Source organism: Rattus norvegicus, chromosome 2, assembly GCF_036323735.1.
Source record: "Rattus norvegicus strain BN/NHsdMcwi chromosome 2, GRCr8, whole genome shotgun sequence".
Lineage (NCBI taxonomy): Eukaryota > Metazoa > Chordata > Mammalia > Rodentia > Muridae > Rattus > Rattus norvegicus.
The window spans coordinates 167,064,274-167,088,022 of record NC_086020.1 but is presented as its reverse complement, the minus strand read 5'-3'; the positions used below and the strand labels follow the sequence as shown (position 1 = coordinate 167,088,022).

The 23,749-nt window shown below is 42.0% G+C and overlaps 1 protein-coding gene across 4 annotated transcripts in view; it reads left to right on the top strand.

Annotated features, from left to right (window-relative positions):
* The window catches only part of Rxfp1 (relaxin family peptide receptor 1), a 121,203-nt gene extending 103,594 nt beyond the window's left edge, over window positions 1-17,609 (top strand). For 2 of the 4 annotated variants that reach the window (XM_006232508.5, XM_039102024.2), the window contains 4 exons: window positions 4,567-4,796; window positions 7,683-8,093; window positions 10,239-10,457; window positions 13,573-17,609. In XM_006232508.5, coding sequence (XP_006232570.1) covers window positions 4,567-4,796; window positions 7,683-8,093; window positions 10,239-10,457; window positions 13,573-13,874 — 1,162 coding nt within the window. In that variant the 3' untranslated portion in view covers window positions 13,875-17,609. The remainder of the gene's footprint in view (window positions 1-4,566; window positions 4,797-7,682; window positions 8,094-10,238; window positions 10,458-13,572) is intronic. The other 2 variants (XM_039102022.2, NM_201417.2) reach the window with 2 other exon arrangements.
* Window positions 17,610-23,749: the final 6,140 nt, after the last annotated feature.

Genomic DNA, 23,749 nt, shown 5'->3' with positions numbered 1-23,749 from the left:
AAAATCTGATTAGTTCCTCAGTGCAGAACCTTCATGAACAGCATCAATACCACTTTTAAAGAGAATTGAAATCCAGGGTGGTGGCACACCACCTTTAATCCCAGCACACCACCTTTAATCCCAGCACACCACCTTTAATCCCAGCACACCACCTTTAATCCCGCCCTTAATGAACTTGGAGACAGATGATGGGAGTGAGACTGGTCTATATGAAGAATTCAAAGCCAGTCATGGCATCATAGTGATGTCCTGTCTCAAAACAAAAATGGGGCTGGGGATTTAGCTCAGTGGTAGAGCGCTTGCCTAGGAAGCGCAAGGCCCTGGGTTCGGTCCCCAGCTCCGAAAAAAAAGAACCAAAAAAAAAAACAAAAAACAAAAATGAATTTAAGAAAGGCTTGAGCTAGTACATCAAAGCTCTAGGTTTGATGGATTCCCACAAGTGGGGAGAGAAAGAGGAAGAGGGAGGCATCCTAGGTGGAGAGATAGCTCATTTGAGAAAAGTGCTATGAAAACATGAGAACCCAAGTTTACCACCATCCATGTGACCCTAGTACCATGTGAACCTATAGTCATGTGAGTCTATAGCCATGTAAGCCTCTACCATGAATTACACAAAAAAGCGGAAATAAGAAAGTTAAAAGTATCAAACTTCAGGAGAGAAAAGAAGGAAGGAAGGAGGGAGGAGGGAACGCAAGGAGGGAGGGAAGGAAGGAAGGAGGGAAGGAAGGAGGGAGGCTCTCTCTTGCACCATCCACTCTGTGAGCATACATAGTAAAAATGTGCCAGGAAGCAGCACTTTACCAGGTACCTAATAAGCTGACACCTTGACCTTGGACTTCCCAGCATGGGGAACTGAGAAATAAATGTTTATTGTTTAAACTCCCAGGCTATGGAATTTTTCAGCAGCCTAGATAGTCTCAGACATCAGTATTCGATAATTAACTCCTAAAGTTTGTCATTATCTGGACAGATTTTAGTTTTCCACCCTCTGGAAAAATTTTATGGGAAAAATTTCAAATACCAAGAAACACAAATGTAAGAGGGGTCTACTCAGTCTTACAAAACATACACATCTCTGATACCAGTCACAGATGCTGATATTTACCTGACAAGATAGTGATGTACACACTTTGTGTGAGTGCCACCAGATGAGGAAACAGGAATGTATCTAAGTAATATAAAAGAATTACAAACAAGGCTGGGGAGGGGGTGCCTGAGTTCAGACGCCTGGAACCCAGGTAGAACCCAGCACAAGTGGTGTATGTGACATCTCAGCTGGGACACAGGGACAGGACCATCCAACCTGAAGCTCAGGAGCCTCATAACCTGGACTATAAAGTGCAGCAATGAACAAGGTAGAAGGTAGAAGGGCAGGATCAACATCTGAAGCCATTTTCTGACCATGCATGGGACACAGGAGTCAGGTCTATGCACACATCTCATACAACACAACATGTGCATTAATTTGTAGCAATTATTTCTTATTTTTACATATCATTATTTCTTATGTGTTTACATATCATGTAAATGTATAATAAATAAACATATAATATATGAACACGTATTTAAAATAGATATAAATAGTTGTTACAAATTAATGGTGGGAGAACTCCTCCCCAGGGAATCTTGTCCCTAGTATCAGAGTGTGATTGGAGGAAGTGTGTGGGTGAAATGATAGCCTTTGTGAATTCTTTGCATTGCGTCTGGCTTTGCATTGATCATAGGCCTCATAAGTACTTTGGGTTGAGTTACTATCATAGCAAGCACTAGACTGTTCTTCACACTGTGGTAATTTTTCAATACTTGAGAAGTGTCTTAACCACTCTGTACTCTTCCTTGCACCATAAGTCTAACACAGGGCATTGTCTCTGTTTCCCAGGATTCCTCAGAGACAAGGCTTTCATAAGGTCCTCTGCTTGCTCACCACAGAACAGCCTGGCCAAGAACTGTGTTTATTGAAAAAGATCCTCATAGCTCACATGACCCAGAAATAAGTAAAAGAAGAGCCAGGTGTGGGCAGGAATCATGGGAACAAGAGTTGAATAGTAGGGGTGGGGGATTTAGCTCAGTGGTAGAGTGCTTGCCTAGCAAGCACAAGGCCCTGGGTTCGGTCCCCAGCTCCGAAAAAAAGAAAAAAGAAAAAAAAAAAAAGAGTTGAATAGTGGTCTTAGCCAAGCTGCTGAAATAAGCCATTTGCATGCCGTCAACAAGGTTCAGGGTTTCCTCTTACGGTATTTGATTACCCTGAGCTAGGGAGGGCTTCCACAGAAACACCCACCACGATTCCTGTGGCTGGAGAACAGCTTCCCTCAGAAGAAACAAAGACACTACTGCTAAAAGATGAGTCTGTGCTAAGCAGCTTACCTAGCAAACAAGTCCCCACTGAGGTTCTGTTGGTGAAAGAGATTCAGCCTCAGACTCTTAAAACAAGAAGCAGCAGCACACCCCTCCTTATACTCTCCATCACAGCTCATAGAGACATGCAAACAACCAGATGGGCATAGCAGAAACTGCCCTGCCCTTGTGCAAGACACAAAATGGCCTCCACCTTGTATCGTTTACTACTGCAACTGTTTGCATTAGGGAGGTCATGTCTACGTTTTGCCACCACTCTTTGCCCGTAAGGCAGATGGACACAGTTTGAATTCTAGTCTCTACTATCACTAGAAAAATTCCTGTCAAACAATTCTCCTCCCTTGAAGATTTACCTCCTCTTAGGGTATTGCTAACACTGATCTCATGGAGTTCATTGGAGAACTTATTCCTGGTAGTTATTATTTTTTTACAAAACTTTTTTTAAAGATGTATTTATTTTCGTTTATAAGAGTACACTGTTGCTCTCTTCAGACACACTAGAAGAAGGCATCAGATCTCATTACAGATGGTTGTGAGCCACCATGTGGCTCAGGGTAATCAAATACCCTAAGAGGAAACCCTGAACCTTGTTGATGGCATGCAAATGGCTTATTTCAGCATCTTGGCTAAGACCACTATTCAACTCTTTTTTTTTTTTTTCTTTTTTCTTTTTTTCGGAGCTGGGGACCGAACCCAGGGCCTTGTGCTTGCTAGGCAAGCACTCTACCACTGAGCTAAATCCCCAACCCCTACTATTCAACTCTTGTTCCCATGATTCCTGCCCACACCTGGCTCTTCTTTTACTTATTTCTGGGTCATGTGAGCTATGAGGATCTTTTTCAATAAACACAGTTCTTGGCCAGGCTGTTCTGTGGTGAGCAAGCAGAGGACCTTATGAAAGCCTTGTCTCTGAGGAATCCCGGGAAACAGAAACAATGCCCTGTGTTAGACTTATGGCTGCTGGGAATTGAACTCAGGGCCTCTGGAAGAGCAGTCAGTGCTCTTAACCACTGAGCCATCTCTCCAGCCTTATTCCTGGTATTTAAAACATGCCCAGGAAGTGGTGTTCGTGTTGCTACTGACACGAGAGCAATTCTTTTTTATCCAGGTGATGTCTTTATCCAAGCAATTATGTCTATAGATGAAAAAATTCACTCAACATTTAACTCTTCATCATGTTTTCAAATCTAGTGTGAGGGATAGAGGTGGTTAGTAGTTATAGATAATAATGTAATGTAATAACTTTTGTAACAGAAAAGCCATGGGAGCAGCAAATAGAAAGAATTTAATTTTTCCCCTAAGAGCAGCTTAGTAAGATCAGCTGTGGCAAAGCTATGGCGATATGAGCTTCATAACCATGTGTTTATACCACTAATACCCTTTAACACAATTCTTAGGTTGTGGTGACCCCCAACCACAAAATTATTTTCGGTACTACTTTATAATTGTAGTTTTGCTACTGTTATAAATTGTAATGTAAATATCTGTATTTTCTGATGTCTTAGGTGACCCCTGTGGAAGGGTCATTCAACTCTCAAAAGGGTCACAACCCACTGTTTGAGAACCACTGGTTTGTATGGACTGAAATCTGGAAATAGCCATAGAGAGCTTCTTTGGATAAAGAAGCTAAGCATTTATGCCTATGCTAAGACAGGTCTAACATACATTCACCATGCCTGCTTGCAGTTCTTACCCACACACTCTTTTACTACGAAGTCAAGTGATTAAGAGATAAATTTTGAACTTAAGAATTATGATTGGTAGGGGTTGGGGATTTAGCTCAGCGGAAGAGCGCTTGCCTAGGGAGCGCAAGGCCCTGGGTTCGGTCCCCAGCTCTGGAAAAAAAGAAAAAAAAAAAAAAAGAATTATGATTGGTGGGGTTGGGGATTTAGCTCAGTGGTAGAGCGCTTGCCTAGCAAGCACAAGGCCCTGGGTTTGGTCCCCAGCTCCGGAAAAAAAACAAAGAATTATGATTGGTAAGGAAATGTTTTCTATTCCACTGGATCTTTTTTTTTTCTTTTTTCTTCTTTTTTTCGGAGCTGGGGACCGAACCCAGGGCCTTGCGCTTGCTAGGCAAGCGCTCTACCATTGAGCTAAATCCCCAACCCCTCCACTGGATCTTATATGAACACTTTTCCTACTGAGAAAATGTTGAAAACCTATGTCAAGGATGATATTAAGTATATGTTATGATTTTGTCGTTGTAACCAGATACTTTAAGAAATTTCAGTACTGTGGCTATGCACCACACGTGCGCAGCTGCAAGCCCAACACGGATGGGATCTCCTCTCTTGAGAACCTCTTGGCAAGCATCATCCAGAGAGTCTTTGTCTGGGTCGTGTCTGCCATCACCTGCTTTGGAAACATCTTCGTTATTTGTATGCGACCATACATCAGGTCTGAGAACAAGCTGCACGCCATGTCCATCATGTCTCTCTGCTGTGAGTATTTCCTGGCTAAAGAGCAGCTCGGCTCGAACTGTACAGAATTGTCGCTACTAGAAAATAAATTCTGCGGGGCTGGAGGGGAGGTGCAGTGGTTGAGAGCCATACCGCTCTTCCAGAGGACCCAAGCTGGGTCCCCAGCACCCACATGAGGTGGCTGACAACAGCTTATAACTTCAGCTCCACAGACTCCAACACCTAAGAGGCAGGCAGGCAGGCAGACAGACAGACAGCCATGGCCCACAGTTTGAGAGAGGAAGAGGCTAGAGTCTAGGAGATGAATCAGCAGTTAAGAGTACATGTAGTTCTCACAGAGGACTCAGGTTCAAATCCCAGCACCCACATGGTAGTTTACAACTATCCAGGGGATCCAACCCCCTCTTCTGACCTCTGTCCACACCTCTGTGCCTACCCATATGATACACATTCTTACATGCAAGCAAACACACCCATACTCAAAATAAATAAATAAATAAATAAATAAATAAATAAATAAATAAATAAATAAATTTTAAAAGAAAATTTAAGAGGGAAAGCAATTTCCATGAGTATTAGAATTATGAGATATAAAAATCTTTCTTCTTTTTGTTTATATGGTATTTCTGCATTTTCTATTATTAAAAGCACAAATCACTTTAGTCATAAGAAAATCAGTTTTTAAAGTAAGAAAGCATAGAGGCGGGAGAAATGGCTCGGCAATTCAGAGTGGTTTCTTCACAACCACCTGTAATTCTAGTTCCACGGGATCCAATATTTTCATCCAGTCTCTACACATATGGACAGATACACACACACACACACACACACACACACACACACACACACACACACAAATATAGAATAAATAAATATTTTTTTAATCTGAATGTTTTTACTACAAATGCAATTGTTGCCTTCCCCCTCTGAATCAACTAAGCAAAGCACATATGGGCTCACAGAAGTGGAAGTCACAAACACAGGGCCTGCACAGGTCTGCACCAGGTCCTCTGTGTATGTATTACAGCTATCAACTTAGTATTTTTATGGGACTCCTGTATTTTAAGGACTGTGAACACGAGTGGGGCTCTGATGCTTGTGCTTGTTCTTGGGACTCTTCCTCCTGTTGGATTGCCATGTTCAACTTCGATATGATAATTTTTGCTTTATCTTATTATGCTTCATTTTGTCATGTTTGCTTGTTATCTCTTAGAAGTCTGTTCTTTTCTAATGAGAGACAGAAAGGGAGTGGACCCAGACGGGTGGAGCAGTGGAGAGGGCCTGGGAGAAATAGAAGGAGGGGAAACCATGACAGGATATACTGCATGAGAAAAGAATCTATTTTCAAGAAAAGAAAAAATTTTAAAGGAAAAAGAAACTGTCGCTTTCCGTGGTCACATCATCACACCCAGAGCGGCACCGCTGATTGGTTTGTACGTCCAGTTCATCAACACTGACTTTACAGCTGGACGCTTTTCAGTACTGGGCCCCTGTACTCCCCGTGTCTTCTGAATGAAGAGGAAAGCACACTCTGTTGGTGCCGTAGTCGTTTTTGAAAATTTTTCTTATTGCTAAGTGGAGCGAACGCCACTATAAACCCAGTAATCCAAATGAAAATCAGAACCGCGACTGTTCTGCATTTTCAAGGCCTTAAACACCGAAAAGGATACACGATGCAGATGTATTTATACACTAAGGTATACACAGAGGACCTGGTGCAGACCTGTGCAGGCCCTGTGTTTGGGGCTTCCGCTTCTGTGAGCCCATAATGTGCTTTGCTTAGTTGATTCAGAGGAGGAAGGCAACAATCGCACTTGTAGTAAAATCGTTCAGATTAAAACATTCTAGTAGTCTGAGCTACTAGAATAACTTTCACTCACAGCTTAAAATATGTAAGTAGGGAAATGTCTTCCAAGTGGCATTGATTTTTTTAAGTTTTTAAAATATGATTGTAAAAAAGGTTATGTTAAATGAGGGCTACAAAGAAAAACAAACAAAAAATCAGACTTCAGGGTATTTACAGCCTGGGTCCCAAAACTGAGGCTACATCTGTAGCCCCTCAAGTAAGTAAAGCGGTCCTCCACACAATGTCCACCATTTTGTGAGCGGCCACGTTTCCGAATGTTTGCAGACACTGTGCAAAGTCTGAGTTCTAATTTATTTTCTTTGCAAGCAATGTGAGAATCAGAAGAATCAAAATGTCTACCACTCTGTATGGTTAGCTATAAAATTCTGAGTCAAATTCAATTTCCCTATGCAAGACCGAAGGAGTAACTACACTGTTTAAAAAAAAATAATTAGAGTCAATACTCACAATGGAGAAAAATTAGCTTTTTCCAGTGGAATCTTATTTGGGTATATTAACCACACTTCAGGGCAGGCCCCAGGGGGAGCCCCAGGCAGGAATAGTTGGGCAACACAGCAAAGTCAATGGTCTTTTTATAGATTTTTGTCTCATATGGCTTTAGTTTGGATTTTTTTTTGTCTTATTATTCTTTTGCTAGTATATTTTGGATTTTTTTTTTTTTTAGTTCTGTGCGTGTTTTGGGTTTTTTTTATTTATTTAAAAAGACAGAAAGGGTGTGGAGTTGGGTGGATGGGGTGGGTTAGGATCTGGGAAGAGTTAGGGGAGAGAAAAGCATAATTAGAATCTAGGGTACGAAAAAAAATTTTTCAATAAAAAAACGGCTCTCAGGAGGCTGGAGAGATGACTCAGAGGGTAAGAACTCTGGCCGTTCTTACTCATGCTAAGCAAGCACTCTACTGACAAGCTATATAACCAGTCTGTGAATTCTTAAGTGGAGAAAATCCCTTGGTCCTATCGAGAAGTGGATCATTTAAAATGTCTTGTGTAAAGATACGCATACTGTGTGTTTCTCTGAACCTATAACCTTCGGATCCTTGTAGGTGCCGACTGCCTCATGGGAGTTTATTTATTTGTGATCGGCGCCTTTGACCTCAAGTTTCGGGGAGAGTACAGGAAGCACGCACAGCCGTGGATGGAGAGTGTTCATTGTCAGTTCATGGGCTCATTGGCCGTTCTGTCCACAGAAGTGTCCGTTCTACTTTTAACATTTCTGACACTGGAAAAGTACATCTGCATCGTGTATCCTTTTCGGTGTTTAAGGCCTCGAAAATGCAGAACAGTCGCGGTTCTGATTTTCATTTGGATTACTGGGTTTATAGTGGCGTTCGCTCCACTTGGCAATAAGGAATTTTTCAAAAACTACTACGGCACGAATGGAGTATGTTTTCCTCTTCATTCAGAAGACACGGGGAGTACTGGAGCCCAGATTTATTCAGTGGTAATTTTTCTTGGTAAGAAACCCTGCATTGCAAGCCCTCCTGTGTTCCAGCTCTTGCCAGAGTATCTGGCAGTATGAAACTCAGTTAGGACTTCCATTGTTTACAAACTTCAGTGTTTCTCAACTTCCTAATGCTATGACCCTTAAGACAGTTCCTCATGTGTGGCGACCCCAATCATAGAATCATTTTCATTGCTACCTCATAACTATAATTTTGCTGCTGCTGTAATAAATCAGTGTGTGTGGGTGTGTGTGTGTGTGTGTGTGTGTGTGTGTGTGTGTTTTCCAATGATCTTAGGCCACTCCCTGTGAAAGGGATGTTCATCCTCAAGGCTGAAGGGAGTAGCTACCCTTGTGTTGAGAAATGCTCTTTTAGTGACTTCTCTGGAGGATTTCATAGATAAATTTGGTTTTTATTGGGGTGATGTTTTCCTTTCTCCATCTATTCTGACTGGAAAGTTTTGCTGGCTATAGTAATTCAAAATGGCATCTGTACTTGTCTCTTGGAGTTTATAAACATCCATTTAGGCCCTTCTGGCTGTTGGTCTCTGCTAAGAGAAATCAGGGGTTATTCTATAGGTCTGTGTTTATGTTAGTTGGTCTCCTGTTTAATGTTTTGATTATATGACATAGGGACTTTCTTTTCTGGTTCAGTCTATTTGGTGTTTTGTATGCTTCTTGTACCTTGATAGGCCCTTTCTTCTTCAGGTTAGGGAAATTTTCTTCTATGATTTTGTTTAAAACATTTTCTGTGTCTTTGGCCTGGGTTTCTGTTCCTTCCTCTACTCCTACCAGTCATTGATTTGTCTTTTCATGATGTCCCAGATTTCCTGAATGTTTTGTGCTTAGACTTTTTTTAGAGTTAATATTTTCTTTGATCAGCATATTCATTTTTTTCTGCCTTGTCTCGAATTCCCTAAATTTCCTCTTCCATGTCTTCAACTCTGTTGGTGACATTTATCTCTGAAGTTTTTGCTTGACTTCCTAAATTTTTCATTTCCAGTTTTACCTGAACATCAGTTTTCTACAGTGATTCTCTTGTTACTTCACGTCTTGACCCATTCTCATCATTTCGTCTACTGCTACTTTGTGTTCTCACAGACTGATTAGTAGATTTAGTCACACCCTTTTTGAAATCTTTGAGCATATCATAATAGCTATTTTATTGCAGCTTGTTTTGGCTGCAACTATATTGCTTTATTTTTAGGACTTGCTGCAGCGGGGTGATTGGGTTTTGGTGGAGAAACAGTGCCTTGGCTGCTAATGACTGTGGGGTCGTGTTCGAACTGGCATCTAGACATCGGGGCTTGAGATCATTATGGTTCTATGCACTGATGTCAGGTCTTGTCTTTGTTGACTGAGAGCTCCACTCATTGGTTTCCATTGTCCTTTCTGGATCTTGGAAGGGGGTGGCAGCTATGGGTTGCCTGGTAAGAAGTGCTTTTGATTCCCTCCCTAGTGTGGCCACTGGGAGTCCCAGGTTGAATGTGTTTCTAGGTTTGGGGAGCTAATGTGAAGGAACAGGGATGGGCTGTAAGGAAGATGGAGCTGAAAGGGACTAGAGGAAAGAGGGGAGCTGGGTCTGCTGCAAGGTTTGTTAGTGTTTGCAAAGAGTGGAGTCAGAGAGAGACAGGCCCTTGCAGGTGGTCTGCACTGGGCTGGGGATGAGAATGGGGAACTGGAACCAAAAGAGGAAGGAGAGTGAAGATTGCCTATTTGATTCTCACTGGCCAGCATGTGCCTAGGTAGAGAGTGCCTCTGGTATTGGTGACTGACACAAAGGGATGGGGTAAGAGAGGAAGCCTGGGTCCAGAGGATCTGCAGAATCCCCAGCAAATGGAGGAAAGACAAGGCCCTTTGAGACGCTATCTGAGACAGTGATGGGGATAAGACTGTGTGGTTGGAAATGGAGATCAGGAAGATCTGGTACACATTTGTAATCTGAGGCAGGAGGACTGCATGTTGGTGTCCAGCCTAGGCTACCTAGTCAAGTTGAAGGCTCATCTGAACTCTACAATAAGACCTTGTCACAGAGTAAATAAACGAATAAATGAATACCACTTTATGGGCTCTGTGATCTTTAATAGTGACATCTAAGCCATGTTTGTCTTAAGAGAATGCTAGCGTACACTACTAATATTCTTCATGGTCTAAACAGGTATTAACCTGGTGGCGTTTATCATCATTGTGTTCTCCTATGGAAGCATGTTTTACAGTGTTCATCAAAGCACCATAACAGCCACCGAAATACAGAAGCAGGTGAAGAAGGAGATGATCCTCGCCAAACGCTTTTTCTTTATTGTGTTCACCGATGCATTGTGCTGGATTCCCATTTTTATACTGAAATTTCTCTCACTGATTCGGGTGGAAATACCAGGTACAACCTTTTCCTGGGAAGAATAAATCTATACAGTGCTCTTCTTTAAAAAAAAATACTCCTGGGGCTGGGGGTTTAGCTCAGTGGTGGAGCGCTTGCCTAGGAAGCGCAAGGCCCTGGGTTCGGTCCCCAGCTCCGAAAAAAAGAACCAAAAAAAAAAAAAAAAGAATTATTAGTCAGAGGAATGTCGGCTCTGGCTCCATTGTTGATGCAGTGCTTACTGAGTTCTTTCCATAAATGCCTGGTGCCACCGTTCTCATGAAAACAAAGAGATCAAACAAAGGATATACAGTGCTTAAATTGGCTGCCCGCTTAAAACGACCACAGCTAAAAACAACACAATACTTAGCCAATCGTGAATTTACTTTTTAGAATGTGAGAAATGTTTCTCCCTACAATACATATGATAGAGGACACTGCACCCGAGTGTGACGTAACAGAAACAACACAGCGTTGTGAAATAACGTTCTTCACAGGCATCACAGTGGCTGTGACATTGAGCAACAGAATATGGATATGTGGGTGACACCTTGTGCGTTGACGGTAGGATTTGAACATGGCGCAGCTACTGTGGAAGAGTGTGCTGGAGACCGCAAAATATTAGCTATAGAGTTGCCGTACAATCCGGCCATTCCACTTCTGGATAAACGCACAAGGGAATTGAGAGCCAGAACTAAAATAGGTATCAGCACCCCTGTGTTGACAGCAGCATTAGTAGGCAGAAGCAGTGCGGTGTCTACAGATCGATGGACAAATAAACTGTAGCAAACATGTACACCGATCATCTAGTGTCTACTGATGGACAAGCGAAATGTAGCAAACGTATACATGGATCTCTATTCAGGTCCATAAAGAAAGGAAGGTCTTTTTAAAGATTCTTTACATGGGGGTTGGGGATTTAGCTCAGCGGTAGAGCACTTGCCTAGCAAGCGCAAGGCCCTGGGTTCAGTCCCCAGCTCCGAAAAAAAGGAAAAAAAAAAAAGATTCTTTACATTTATTATCTCGTGTGTGTGTGTGTGTGTGTGTGTGTGTGTGTGCGTGTGTGTGTGTACATACGCATGCACACGCATGCCATGACACACATGTGAAAGTCAGGGGACAATCTGCTGGAGTCAACTCTCCTCTTTCACCATCTATATTCTGGGCATCAAACTCAGGTTGTCAGACTTGGTAGCAAGAACCTTTCCCCACCGAGCCTTCTCCTCAGCCCTTAGAAGGAAATTCTGGCATGTGTTGCATTATACATGAAGATGTTGTGTTGAGTAAATGTCCCTGACAGAAAAGGGCCACATGTCCTTACGTGACACTCCTGGAATAGTCGAATTCATAGGCGGACACAGACTAGCAGTTGCTAGAGGGTGGGAGGGCAGGAGGCCCCATTTAACAGGCACAGTTTCCTCTGGGAAGATGAGAACACTCTGAGGCCCGCGGTGGTGAGAAATTCTCTACAACATAGATATACTTAGTACCACAGAAACGCACATTTAAAAAGGTTAACGTGCAAAGTTTATGTTATGCATATTTTATCACAGAAAATATACAAGTATCCCCTGCTGACTGCAGATGTGGTCCAGTGTTTATTCACATTTTTGACATCTATATATGCATAATTTAGTTTTGTTTGATCCCACAGGTGATGATAATAGAATCTGACAATTTATGAAGAATAAGAGGGACAATAGTATCAAGTATATCACAACTAGAACCTGAGTATTTGGTAGTTCCATATGTATGCAAAGGTGATTTTTCAGATAGGTTCAGAAAGTGGCAGAGCTGGCTCAGCAGTTGAGAGTATTAGGCTCTCCTTCCAGGGAACAGATGCTCAGTTCCCAGTGCCACGACCAACTGCAGCCCCAGCTCCTGGGTATCCTACTCCCTCCTCTGATCTCCTCGGGTACCCACAGACATACATACACATACAAATCCGAATTATTCTTCCAAAAAAGATGGATTTAGTTAAATGTTTGGAGATTTTGTTTGTGTATGTGTATGTGTTTGTGTGTGTTTGTTTGTTTATGTTTTGGGTTGTTCATTTGTGGTTCTAGGGATTGAACCTAGGGCCCATAACACTAGGCAAGAACTCTACCACCAAAATATATCTCTAGCTCTTTTCCCCCATTTTTTATGTTGAGGCATCATCCTGTTAAGTTGCTTCATTCATCTTGTAGCCCAGAATGGCCATGTACTGTTCTCGGCCTCTTTTGGAGTTAGGGGGGTGGTGTTTAAGACAGGGTTTCTTCCTGTGGCTTTGGCTGTCCTGGAACTCATTCTGTAGACCAGGCTGGCCTCGAACTCACAGAGATCTGCCTGCCTGTGCCTCGAGTGCCAAGATTAAAGATGTCCACCATCACACCTGGCTTGTCTCAGGCTCTTATTAGTTGGGGTTTTAGGCTGGTCTTACTATCTACTCAATAAAATTTCAGTGAAATAAATATTTGGTCGAAAGCCTAAAAATGCTGCAGGTTGAGGAGATGGCTCAGTTTAGAAGATGCTTGAAAAGAAAAGCATTTAGTAGCACATCTATAACCCCAGCACTGGGAGTAGACAGAGATGAGGGAATCCCAGGAATAACTGGCCAGCCAGCCTTTCCCATTTGGCGAGTTCTAGGTTCACTGAGAGGTCCTGTTTCAAAAAATAATGTGGAGAAAAATGGGGGGGGGGAAGTCGAACATTGACCTCTGGCCTCCACATGCATTGGCACACATGTGCACATGTCCCTGCATGTATCACTCACACATACACATGCAGACACACATGTGTGCAAGACTTAAAATATGTGTCTATTTTTTAAATGAATAGGCCTGGAAGCCAGCTGAGTACTCGTCTGGCATTTACAACACCCTTGGTTCAATCCCTAGCAGTGCCGTAAAGAAAAACACAATTAAATCAGATACATAACAAACAGGAAATTCATTCAAGACCAATCTACATATTCTGAGAAATACTACTGGTTAAGACATATGCAAATGTGATAAATGCTAAGTAACATGGTTTGTCTTTAAATGGAGAGAAAATTTTAAATTTTAAACTAAAGGAAAGAGAGGCTGAAGATGAAGAGGCGAGATATGCCTTACAACATGCCACCATGCTCAAATGTTTCATCTTTCTCTTCCAGATACTATTACCTCTTGGGTGGTGATTTTTATCCTGCCTATCAACAGTGCTTTGAACCCAATTATCTACACGTTGACCACTAGACCTTTCAAGGAAATGATCCATCAACTCTGGTACAACTACAGACAAAGGAGGTCTGTTGACAGGAAAGGGACTCAGAAAGCATACACTCCATCATTCATCTGGGTGGAAATGTGGCCCTTGCAGGAGATGTCCACTGAGTTCATGAAGCCGGATGCTTTCACAGACCCCTGTGATCTGTCGCTAGTTTCTCGGTCATCTAGACTCAATTCTTATTCATAACTGGCTTTGGAAACCACTTATTCTCAAGAATACTGTGAAGTGCTTCTAAAGGGGTTTGCTGATATGAAGCAAATACCACAAAATATGTATCTAAGACAAGTTAGCTTATAGTGGCACGAGGGAGAGAAAGGTAGCTGGTGTCCATACAAAGAGAAGTAATCATACTGACAATGTGTGCATGTATATTAGTACATATTTGCATAGCAGATGAAAGGAAATCTATTTCTGGCATGCATTTATGCACACTGCATGGAGGTAAAGTGCTGAGCACACAGCATAGAGTCTTTTTAATCTACATATTGTGTTCAACTATTAACACCACAAATTCTACCCACAGCTCCTAGACTTCTGTTGTGCATATCAGCAAACATAAGCCCCACAAACACCTTTGAAGTCTAAAGTTTTATAATACTCAAAGATAACAGCATCAGATAAAATGTAAGGGGCCGGTGAGATGCTCAGTGGATAAAAGTGATTACTATATAAGTGTGCTGACCTGAGCTCTATATCTGGAACCCATGGAAGGGTATAAGAAGAAAATACACTCTGGAGGCTGGAGAGGTGGCTCAGCAGTTAAGAGCACTGGCTGCTCTTCCAGAGGTCCTGAGTTCAATTCCCAGCAACCACATGGTGGCTCACAACCATCTGTAATGGGATCTGAGGCCCTCTTCTAGCACACAGGCGTATATGCAGATAGAGCACTCATACACATAAAATAAAAAAGAAAAGAAAAGAAAATACACTCCAGAAAATTGCCCCCTGACCTCCACTTGTGCACCATGGCATGTTGTGTGTGCACACATGCTCATCTCACACACACACACACACACACACACACACACACACAATTTTAAATGTGTTTTTTTTTTTTTTGCAAAATAGAAACGTTGCTATTTAACGAATCCTTTGCATTCTTCATGAGTCTTCACACTTGAGAGTCAACACAACATATTTATTAAAGGGAAGCTTTGTCACCAACTGTGGTAGACAAACCTGTAGTCCTAACATTGGAGTGGGAAAAGCAGAAGGGGGCTGGAGAGATTACTCAGTGGTTAAGAGCACCGACTGCTCTTCCAGAGGTCCTGAGTTCAAATCCCAGCAACCACATGGCGGCTTACAACCATTTGTAATGAGATCTTCTGGTGTGTCTGAAGACAGCTACAGTGTACTTATATATAATAAATAAATAAATAAATCTTAAAAATAAAATGCAGAAGGTTAACAAGTTTGAGGCCAGCCTCAGCAATCTAGAATGATCCAGTCTCTAACATGTAAAAGTAAATCTTATGATATGGTTCAATTGCTAAAGTGCTTGTTGCACACATACACAGCCAACTGACTTTGAATTCTTGGCATGAACATTAAAAATGCCAGCTGTGGTAGAGCATATGTATAATCCCAGTGCTGGGGAGGCAGAGACTGGAGGAACCTGAAAGCTTGTTGACCAGCTATTGGGGAAGACACCTAATGTCAACCTCTGACTTCCATACACATGTATGGATGTCACACACAGACACAGACACACACACAGACACACACACAGACACACACACAGAGAGAGAGAGAGAGAGAGAGAGAGAGAGAGAGAGAGAGAGAGAGAGAGGCAAGCTTTGTTATAAACTCAGAACCAACATTATTCTGTCACTCCCTACCGAGCTTTCTAGTGGCTTTGCTTTAAGTTATTGCCATCGTGAGGAAACAGGACAGTAGGCAGAATATCTCAAAGGGGTGAGACAGAGAAGCAGGACTGAGAGCATTTAGATCAATGAAATCAAATTCAGAGTCCAGAAATAAACCTTTGGGTTTCAATCAATTGATTGTTTAAATGGGTCGCGAGACATATGTAAAGTAACCTAACAAAATGAAATCAAGAGGGTATAAACAATTTATATCCACACAGCAAACAAACCTTTGAAGAAAAGCTAACACTAATGCTACTCAAAGTGTTCCTCAGATGAAAAGTGAAGGAGCGCTAGCAAACATACTCTACGAACCCAGCACAGCCCTGACCAAAACCAGAGGACAGAACGATAAAAGAAAAAATATTGGTCAATTCCTCGATGAGCATAGATGTAATGATTCTCAAGAAACACCAACAAGTCAAAGTCAAGAACAGATTACAGATTGGGAAGATTGCACACCATGACCAAGTTTGTTTTATTCGAGATGTAACTTTGTTAATCCATCATACACAAATCAATAAATCTAATATAACACAAAAATAGAAGAGGATAGATATGGTGTGATTATTTCAAGACAAACACACACACACAAACAAACACTAACACACACACACACACACACACACATACACACACACACAGAGACTTTCACAAATTTCAATATCCTTCATGATAAAAGCCCTGTTGAAACTAAGAATAGAAGGAGCCAAAGTTAGCATAATAAAGGTCACATAAGTAAGTGACTGAACTAAGTGGGAAATGAATGAAGGCATTTCCTCTAAAGCAGGGAATGAGATAACAGCATCATGGCCAGCAGGTAAACCATCCATGTGAGGAGAAGAGTGAGACGCGAATCAGCAACAATTTTGCTGGTGCTGGGTCAAAACTTCCAGAACCTGACCTTGGAGTTTATCCTTCTTACACACTTAAGCACAGTAAAACTTTGGGGTAAGTTTCCATGTGACAGTTATCACGATGAAGCTTTAGGCATTTAGACATAGAAGCTCCCTAGTGCAGTAGCAAAGTGTCGGTGACCCTTACGATAAGGATGAATTGGGTCGGCTGATAAACGGTGCTCAGGGCCAAAGGAGGAAGGATTTGTAGTAATGATAGATTATTGATGGAGGATGCAAAGTACATTGACCCTCCTTTGTAAGTTGAGTTCTACTCATTGAGAGACAAGGCTCAGGATTAGGGCCTACACAATGCTCAGGATATGGTGGGGGTCAGGGAATTCAGGAAGGCCGGCTCCATGGAATCACAAAAAGATCACCAAGTTGTCAGACAACACCTAACCCAGCTTTCTGGGTGACCAGGTATTTGCTTCCTTTGAAGAAAATAGGCCCGCCTGTCTAACAAGTCTGGTTCCTTCACGCTTTCTCCTGTGCCTACGTTCCTGTTTCTAAGCTGTGCCTCCTACAAGTGCCCACTTACAGAATTCTTATTCAGTTTATCTTTCAAAGTCTCAGCTTGAGAAAAAAAATAAAAAGAAATAAAATGGACACAAATATGACAGGAAGAAATTAATATAGACAACCCAAAGCTACATTTAAAAGACCATAAAGATTCTATTAGAAAGTTCGTGGACCTCGACATTTTCCCTATAGTGTTTCTAAAAATAGAACTAGTCTGTGATCTAGCTAGTCAACTCATGGGTATACGTCAACTCATGGGTATACGTCAACTCATGGGTATACGCCCAAAGCACTCTGTTAACATAGCACAGAGATACTTGTATATCCATATTTATTGTAATGTTCACCAAAAAAGGAAAGAAAACAAAAAAAGAAAAAGGGAACAGCTTAGACATTCATTGAAAGAAAAGGAGAATTTATATATTTACAAAAAATTCAGTAGCCTTTGTATAAATCTTCATTCAAAGTAACTTCATCACATGTATATAGAAATACTACTGATTTTTGTGTTTGTTTTGCATCCTATTTAACATTTTTTAACATTGAAATCACCAGTTACATCCATCTTCCTGAAAATGTCTTTTTTTTTCTCTCAGTGGCTGAATAAAGTTTCATTATGCTTATGTTAAATGAAATAAGACAGACTACTATATGTTCATTCTCTCTCTTTCTTTCTCTCTCTCTCTCTCTCTCTCTCTCTCTCTCTCTCTCTCTCTCTCTCTCTCCCGTGTGTGTGTGTGTGTGTATGTGTGTGTGTGTATGTATGTGTGCGCGCATATGTATGAGCATGCAAATGTATGTGATATGAAGCTACAAAGGGAACCATGAGAGGGAAGAGTATTGGGAGGCACTGAGAAGGATGGGGAGGGGAGTTGGGGAAGAAGGTAGCATTTGTGTGGAAGGGTCAAAGGCACTAAGGCTGGCAGGTTGAGAGGTGAGAACAAAGTACACACATGTATGAAAATGATATCTAAAGTCATCATTTTGTATGTTAATCTAAAAATAACTTCCAAAGCTCTTAGAAGGAAACACGGGGATAATTCCTTGAGATTTTGGATTTGGTGATGGATTCCTAGCGATGCAAAACTGAAAACAACAAAAGGAGAAAAACCGCTTCATCTAAGTTCAGACCTTAAGGCATCAAGAAGGTTGAGAGAAAAAAATTATTGACTTGTTTAGAAATTAGATGTTACTAATACGTGCCCATAAAGATCTTGTGAACCTGCTCTTGGAAGTATGCCATCAGCATCCAATGATAGAAAGAAAGAGGGAGGGAGGGAGAGAGGGAGGGAGAGAGGGAGGAAGGGAGAGAGGGAGGGAGGGAGGGAGGGAGGGAGGGAGGGAGAGAGAAAGGTTGGGTTTCCAGGGGACCCTGATTTCATTTCCAGTACGCTCACTGGTCAGCTCATCATAACCTGTAACCCCAGCTCCAGAGGACCTGACACCCTCTTGTGGCTTCTTTGGACACCACACTCATATGCACACTCGGATACATACCTATGCAAAATGACAATCACTGTGGAAAATTTTGGCCTTTCCACAAAAAAACAAATTTAAAATAATATTACTATATGACCTATTTCACCTCAAGATACAAACCCAAAGGAATTAAGAATGGGACTCAGACAAGTACTTTTCACGTACTATTTCTTGCGGTATTTTTTATGAGAGCCAGAATACGGAAAGCCAAGTGCCAACAACTGAGGAATGGGAGAACAAAGTGCAGGACGCACCCACTTCAGCAGAATGTTACTCTACCATTGAAGGGAAGGGTGGTGTGATGAATGCTATAGCATGAAGATGTAATGGAAGCCAGGGACTAAAGGACAAATACTGAGTGGTCGGTCGCACTTATATAGCATACCTAGCATAAGTAGATTCTTAGAGATGGGCAGTAATGTAGAGATCACTAGTCATAGGGGCAGCAGTGGAACTGAACGTATCTTCCTGGGTTTACATAATCTGAAATGCAGGTGAGAACGAACTTGGACACTGCAGTAAAAGCCAGTGAACTGCACGTTAGACGGGTGGACTCTCTAGTACGGTTATGATTGTATCTCCCTCAACCTGGCCACTGAAAGAAGAAAGTTGTTGGTTTGGGAACTCAGTTCTAGAAAGAGTTCCGTACTAAACTCTTGGGAAACTGAGAGAAAGGCTTGAGAAAGGGAGAGAAAAGGGGGTCAAGGCAGAGAGACACCAAGTAGAATTTTCCTTTAGGCAGCAGCTGCAATGCCACAGCAGATGATACAGCCTGAGTCTGAAGCAGGAAGCTTCACTCTCATCAGCCAAAGCAAAATGTCTCCCCTTAAAGGTTTCCGCTTGAGACATATCTGCTCCTAACGGTTCCCCTTTGGTGGATTTAATGAAGAATGTGAACATCTCGACCTCCAGGTGAGGTAATACTTTGTGGCTAGGCAGCCACTACACAAAACTGCCTGTTTCATCTGCAGACTAATACTGTCCAGAAAAGGACAAATGATGCAGAATAGTTGACTGATAAACTCTGCCAAGACAGGGTGATCAGCCCTTCAAAATCTGCATTTCAAGAGTCTGTCAGTTGATTTTGGACCAGAAGGCTGAAGACTTGAGCTCACAAGTTGCTAACAGGGGACTGTGCTAGTGGAGATTTGTCTCTACAACCTCTCAGTTCTGGAAGCCATGTTAGGCTTCCTATGTGTATAGATATTTGGTCATTCTCAGATTTCTGACGGGGTTGAAGACTGATTACAGTCTCATAGCCTATCAGGCTGTTTAATTCTGACTATACATATTTTATTGGATAGTTATCAGATACTATACAAGCTAGCCAAGATATATATTTTAAGCCTTTCTTAAGCTGGAATGGATAACTAAATGTTCTATTTTTCTGATATAGTGATGGACTGGGTGTTGAGAATGTGATATGCTTTATAAATTGTAGAATGGCTAAAATTGTACTCAATTTATATGTAAGTGAAAAGGCTTTTTAACTGGAGGAAAAGGGAGAAATGTTGTGGTTTGCCCTAAAGTTATCTGTATTTTGATGCTAATTCCACTGCCCCAAGGACAGGTGACTTCACCAGAACCACCTCTCATTGAATTTGTAAAGTACAGGTGAGGAGCAGGTACAGGATAGAAAGAGGCCTGTTATTGGAGGAGAAGGAAGGACAGGCGGGAGAGAAGTTTGAAGGAAGAGGAGGAGACTAGAACAGAGACAGGAGAGACGGAGAGAGGGAAGAAGCCGTGGCAGGACAAGATGGCAGGTGATGTTAAGATTCTGCTCTGTGTATTTACAGGTGGTTATTAATGTTCTCAAGGGATGGATAGTACCAGGCTTTGTATGTTTAAGTGGGCAATTATATTGGATCTAAAAAAAAAAAAAAGGTTTCTGAGGGAAGGGAGGCCTTGCACCACTACAAAGCAAGCTTATCGGAAACATGACCTATGCAACATATCAGAGGCAGGGAGGCCGGGTATATGTGACAGGATCACTCAGTCTCTGTGTAAGGTAGGGAAGTGGAACTTGGGTCACATGTCAGCCATGCAATGTGACAGCAATTCACACTGCCTTCATCCTTAGTGAAGCCCCTCAGTAAGGGGGTTTGAGTGTGTTTCTCACATGCCTTGAGTCTAGATATCTATCTGTCTATCTATCTATCTATCTATCTATCTATCTATCTATCTATCTATCTATCTATCTCTGTCTCTGTCTCATCATAATACATATATAATAAGATTTAATAAGGACAGAACAGCCGCCATCAGAGGAAGGAGTGCTAGCAGCACTCAGGTTCTATTGGATCAGCTTCCTGAAGGGTATTTGGAAGAGCTGATTTATAAAACAGGTTAGAAGAGGCAGTGGTGGAAGGCATCATAGAATGAAGGTAGTTTTTAGGAGTTGTCATGGGTGTCCTTAAGGTTAAGCTCAAGCAGCAGAGCAAAGCAGGCCTGAAGGAGGCGAGAAGCTAAAAACGAAGACCTAAAGTGTAAGGCCCTCAGAGCATTTGCCACCGTGCTGCCGTAGACCACCGACTGCTGCTAAGGGCAGTCAGGGCAAGAATCTCTAGGCCAGCAATCTCAGTGCCCATTTTCTGGTCTGGTGAGTTAGGGTATATGATGAATGGGGCGGTCAGGGGAGAAAAGCTTCTTGATGATCTTAGGGCTCCCTTTCAAAATTGAGAGTCTGAAACCAAACTCTTGGCTTCCCAGCAATCTGAAGTCTGTAAAAAAGAACAGACCTGGGCTGGAGAGATGGCTCAGCGGTTAAGAGCTCTAACTGCTCTTCCAGAGGTCCTGAGCTCAATTCCCAGCAACCACATGGTGGCTCACAACCATTCGATGCCCTCTTCTTCTATGTCTGAAGACAGCTACAGTGTATTCATATACATAAAATAAATAATATTTAAAAAAGAACAGACGTAAGCCAGCAGTCCCTCGACCTAGCACTAAGATTTTCATGACAGATGGATGGGAAGTCTGTAGACCCCAGAAGATTTACCCATAGAGACACAGCTCTGGTGCTGGAGAAAGATGATCGCCCTGGTGATGAAAGGAGGGCAGAAGCCCTAGGTGGCTGTGGGGAGGTGGCGAAAAAGCCCTGGTGGTACAGACAGAAGCCCCGGATGGGGCAACTCACATACACATACCACCACCATGACCACATAATTGCTTTGGGGGTCCCTATTCTTGTGTAAAAAGATCCCAGCAAATTTTCTTAATTCTATCTCATAAAGGTTTCTGGGAACCAAGTAGATCCTCTACTTGGTCTTCTCTTTGCCCCAATACCCAGTGCCATAGTTTGGGTCATCCATGTCAACATGGAAATTGCAATAAGCAAACATGTCTGTAGCCTCAGTTCTAATCCAGCAGCCGATCATTATGGGTTTTTAAAGTTCGCAAAAAAGTATCTGGGGAGTGAATGTTGTACAAATATTAGCTCTACTTGTAGATAGTAACTCAGCTCTCCAAAGACACATGTACACATGTATGTGTGTATATATATACACATGCAAAAACACATACACATGTAAGAGATACTTACAAGGAACTGACTCATAGCTCTGTCAAGTCTGAAAGCTGACAGGCTACTGCAAAACCAGAAGTCATCAGTGTCCAATTCAAAGGCTGTCAGAACCCTCCTGAGGGCCTTTTCCTCTATTTGGTCTTCTCCTGTTTGGATGAAGTTCACTTTACTTTGAATATAATTTGCTTAATTTTTAAAAATTTAACTCAGCCTATCACACCAGCGCTTGAGAAGCAGAATCAGGATGAGGAGTTCGTGACTGACTGTGGCTACATACAGAGTTTGAAGCTAACTGGTATATATGAGACCCTGCTTTTAAAAAAAAAAACAAAAAAAAAAAAATCTCGGGGTCTAGGGTTAACAGTGTATGCAGATCCTTAGGTTTGATCTCCGTTTCACATTTGTACACATACATACACGTATATACACACAAAAGGGGGCAGGAATATCCTTAAACCTTAACCATACCCTGATGGGGATGTGGGGGGGCCAAACAAAGCCCAGAATCAGACCAAATATCTGAGCACCTGTAACACCACCACATGAGGAGACTAAACTGACAGACCTGAACTTTAACTTCTCTCCAGTCTGCTCGGGTGTAATACAAGCAAGCATCAATAATGTGATGTCACAGGATACTGAGGGTTTTAAGGGACCTAAGGAAGAGCTCTTCTGCACACGTGCATGCGCACATTTATCTCTGCTGTCCAAAGAGGCCAGAAAAGTAAGTCAGGTCATCTGGAACCTGAGCTACAGATGCTTATGAGGCACCATGGGGGTGCTAGGAACAAAATCTGCATCCTCTCACAAGAGCAGCAAGTGTTCTCAACCACTGAGACATCTCTCCAGCCCTGGGAAATTGTTTTCTCTCAGTTTCCATGCCCTGCTCTATGAACAGATGTCACTGTCCTCAGAGCAGAAGAGTTTATATAAAATAATGCTCACACATTCTAACACAGTGCCCGTGACACAGTTCACTTCACATCACCGAGACTATTAAATTTTCCTCTGAAGTTTGTAATGAAATTATTGCCAAATCAAAGTTTCTCTCAGGACAGTAGTGGCGATGCCTTTAATCTCAGCACTCAGGAGGGAGAGGCAGGTGGCTCTCTGAGTTCAAGGTTAGCCCGGTCTGTAGAGCTAGTTCCAGGAGCCAGGGCTACCCCATCTCACAAAACAAACAAAAAACATTGTAGTTCTTTAAGAAAATGATTATCCTGAAGCTTTCTCACCAAATAAAGCACATATTATATAAAAGGGGACAATTTCTAATCCCAGCACTTTGGAAGTGGAGGCAAGGTAGGAATTTAAGGTCATTTTTGGCTACGTGGCAACTTCAAGGTCAGTCCAGTCTACATTAAAAGGCCATGTCTCAAAAACAAAGCACCTGTAGGTATAGGAAATTTCAAAACACAAATTAAGGGCCCAAGGAGTGCCTGCTTAGCACACACAAGGCCCTGCACTCAGTCCTCAGCAGGGTTGGGAGTGGTACGGGATATAAATCACCAACTGCTTAATACCATTTAATCCAAAATTAACAAAAACTTAACATTTCTGAGACAGTGGCTATGGTGAGAAAAACAAGGGGAAGGGTGTAAGAGGTGGCAACGTAAAGTTCCAATGAGTCAAACACTTGGGGGTGAGGGGATAGCTGAAAATATAAAAATACAAACTTAACCCTGCATGGGAATATATGGGACTCTTTGAATCATTCATCTTTTATGTATGATTGAACTATCTCATAAAATTTTAAATAATAATAAAAATAAACAAATT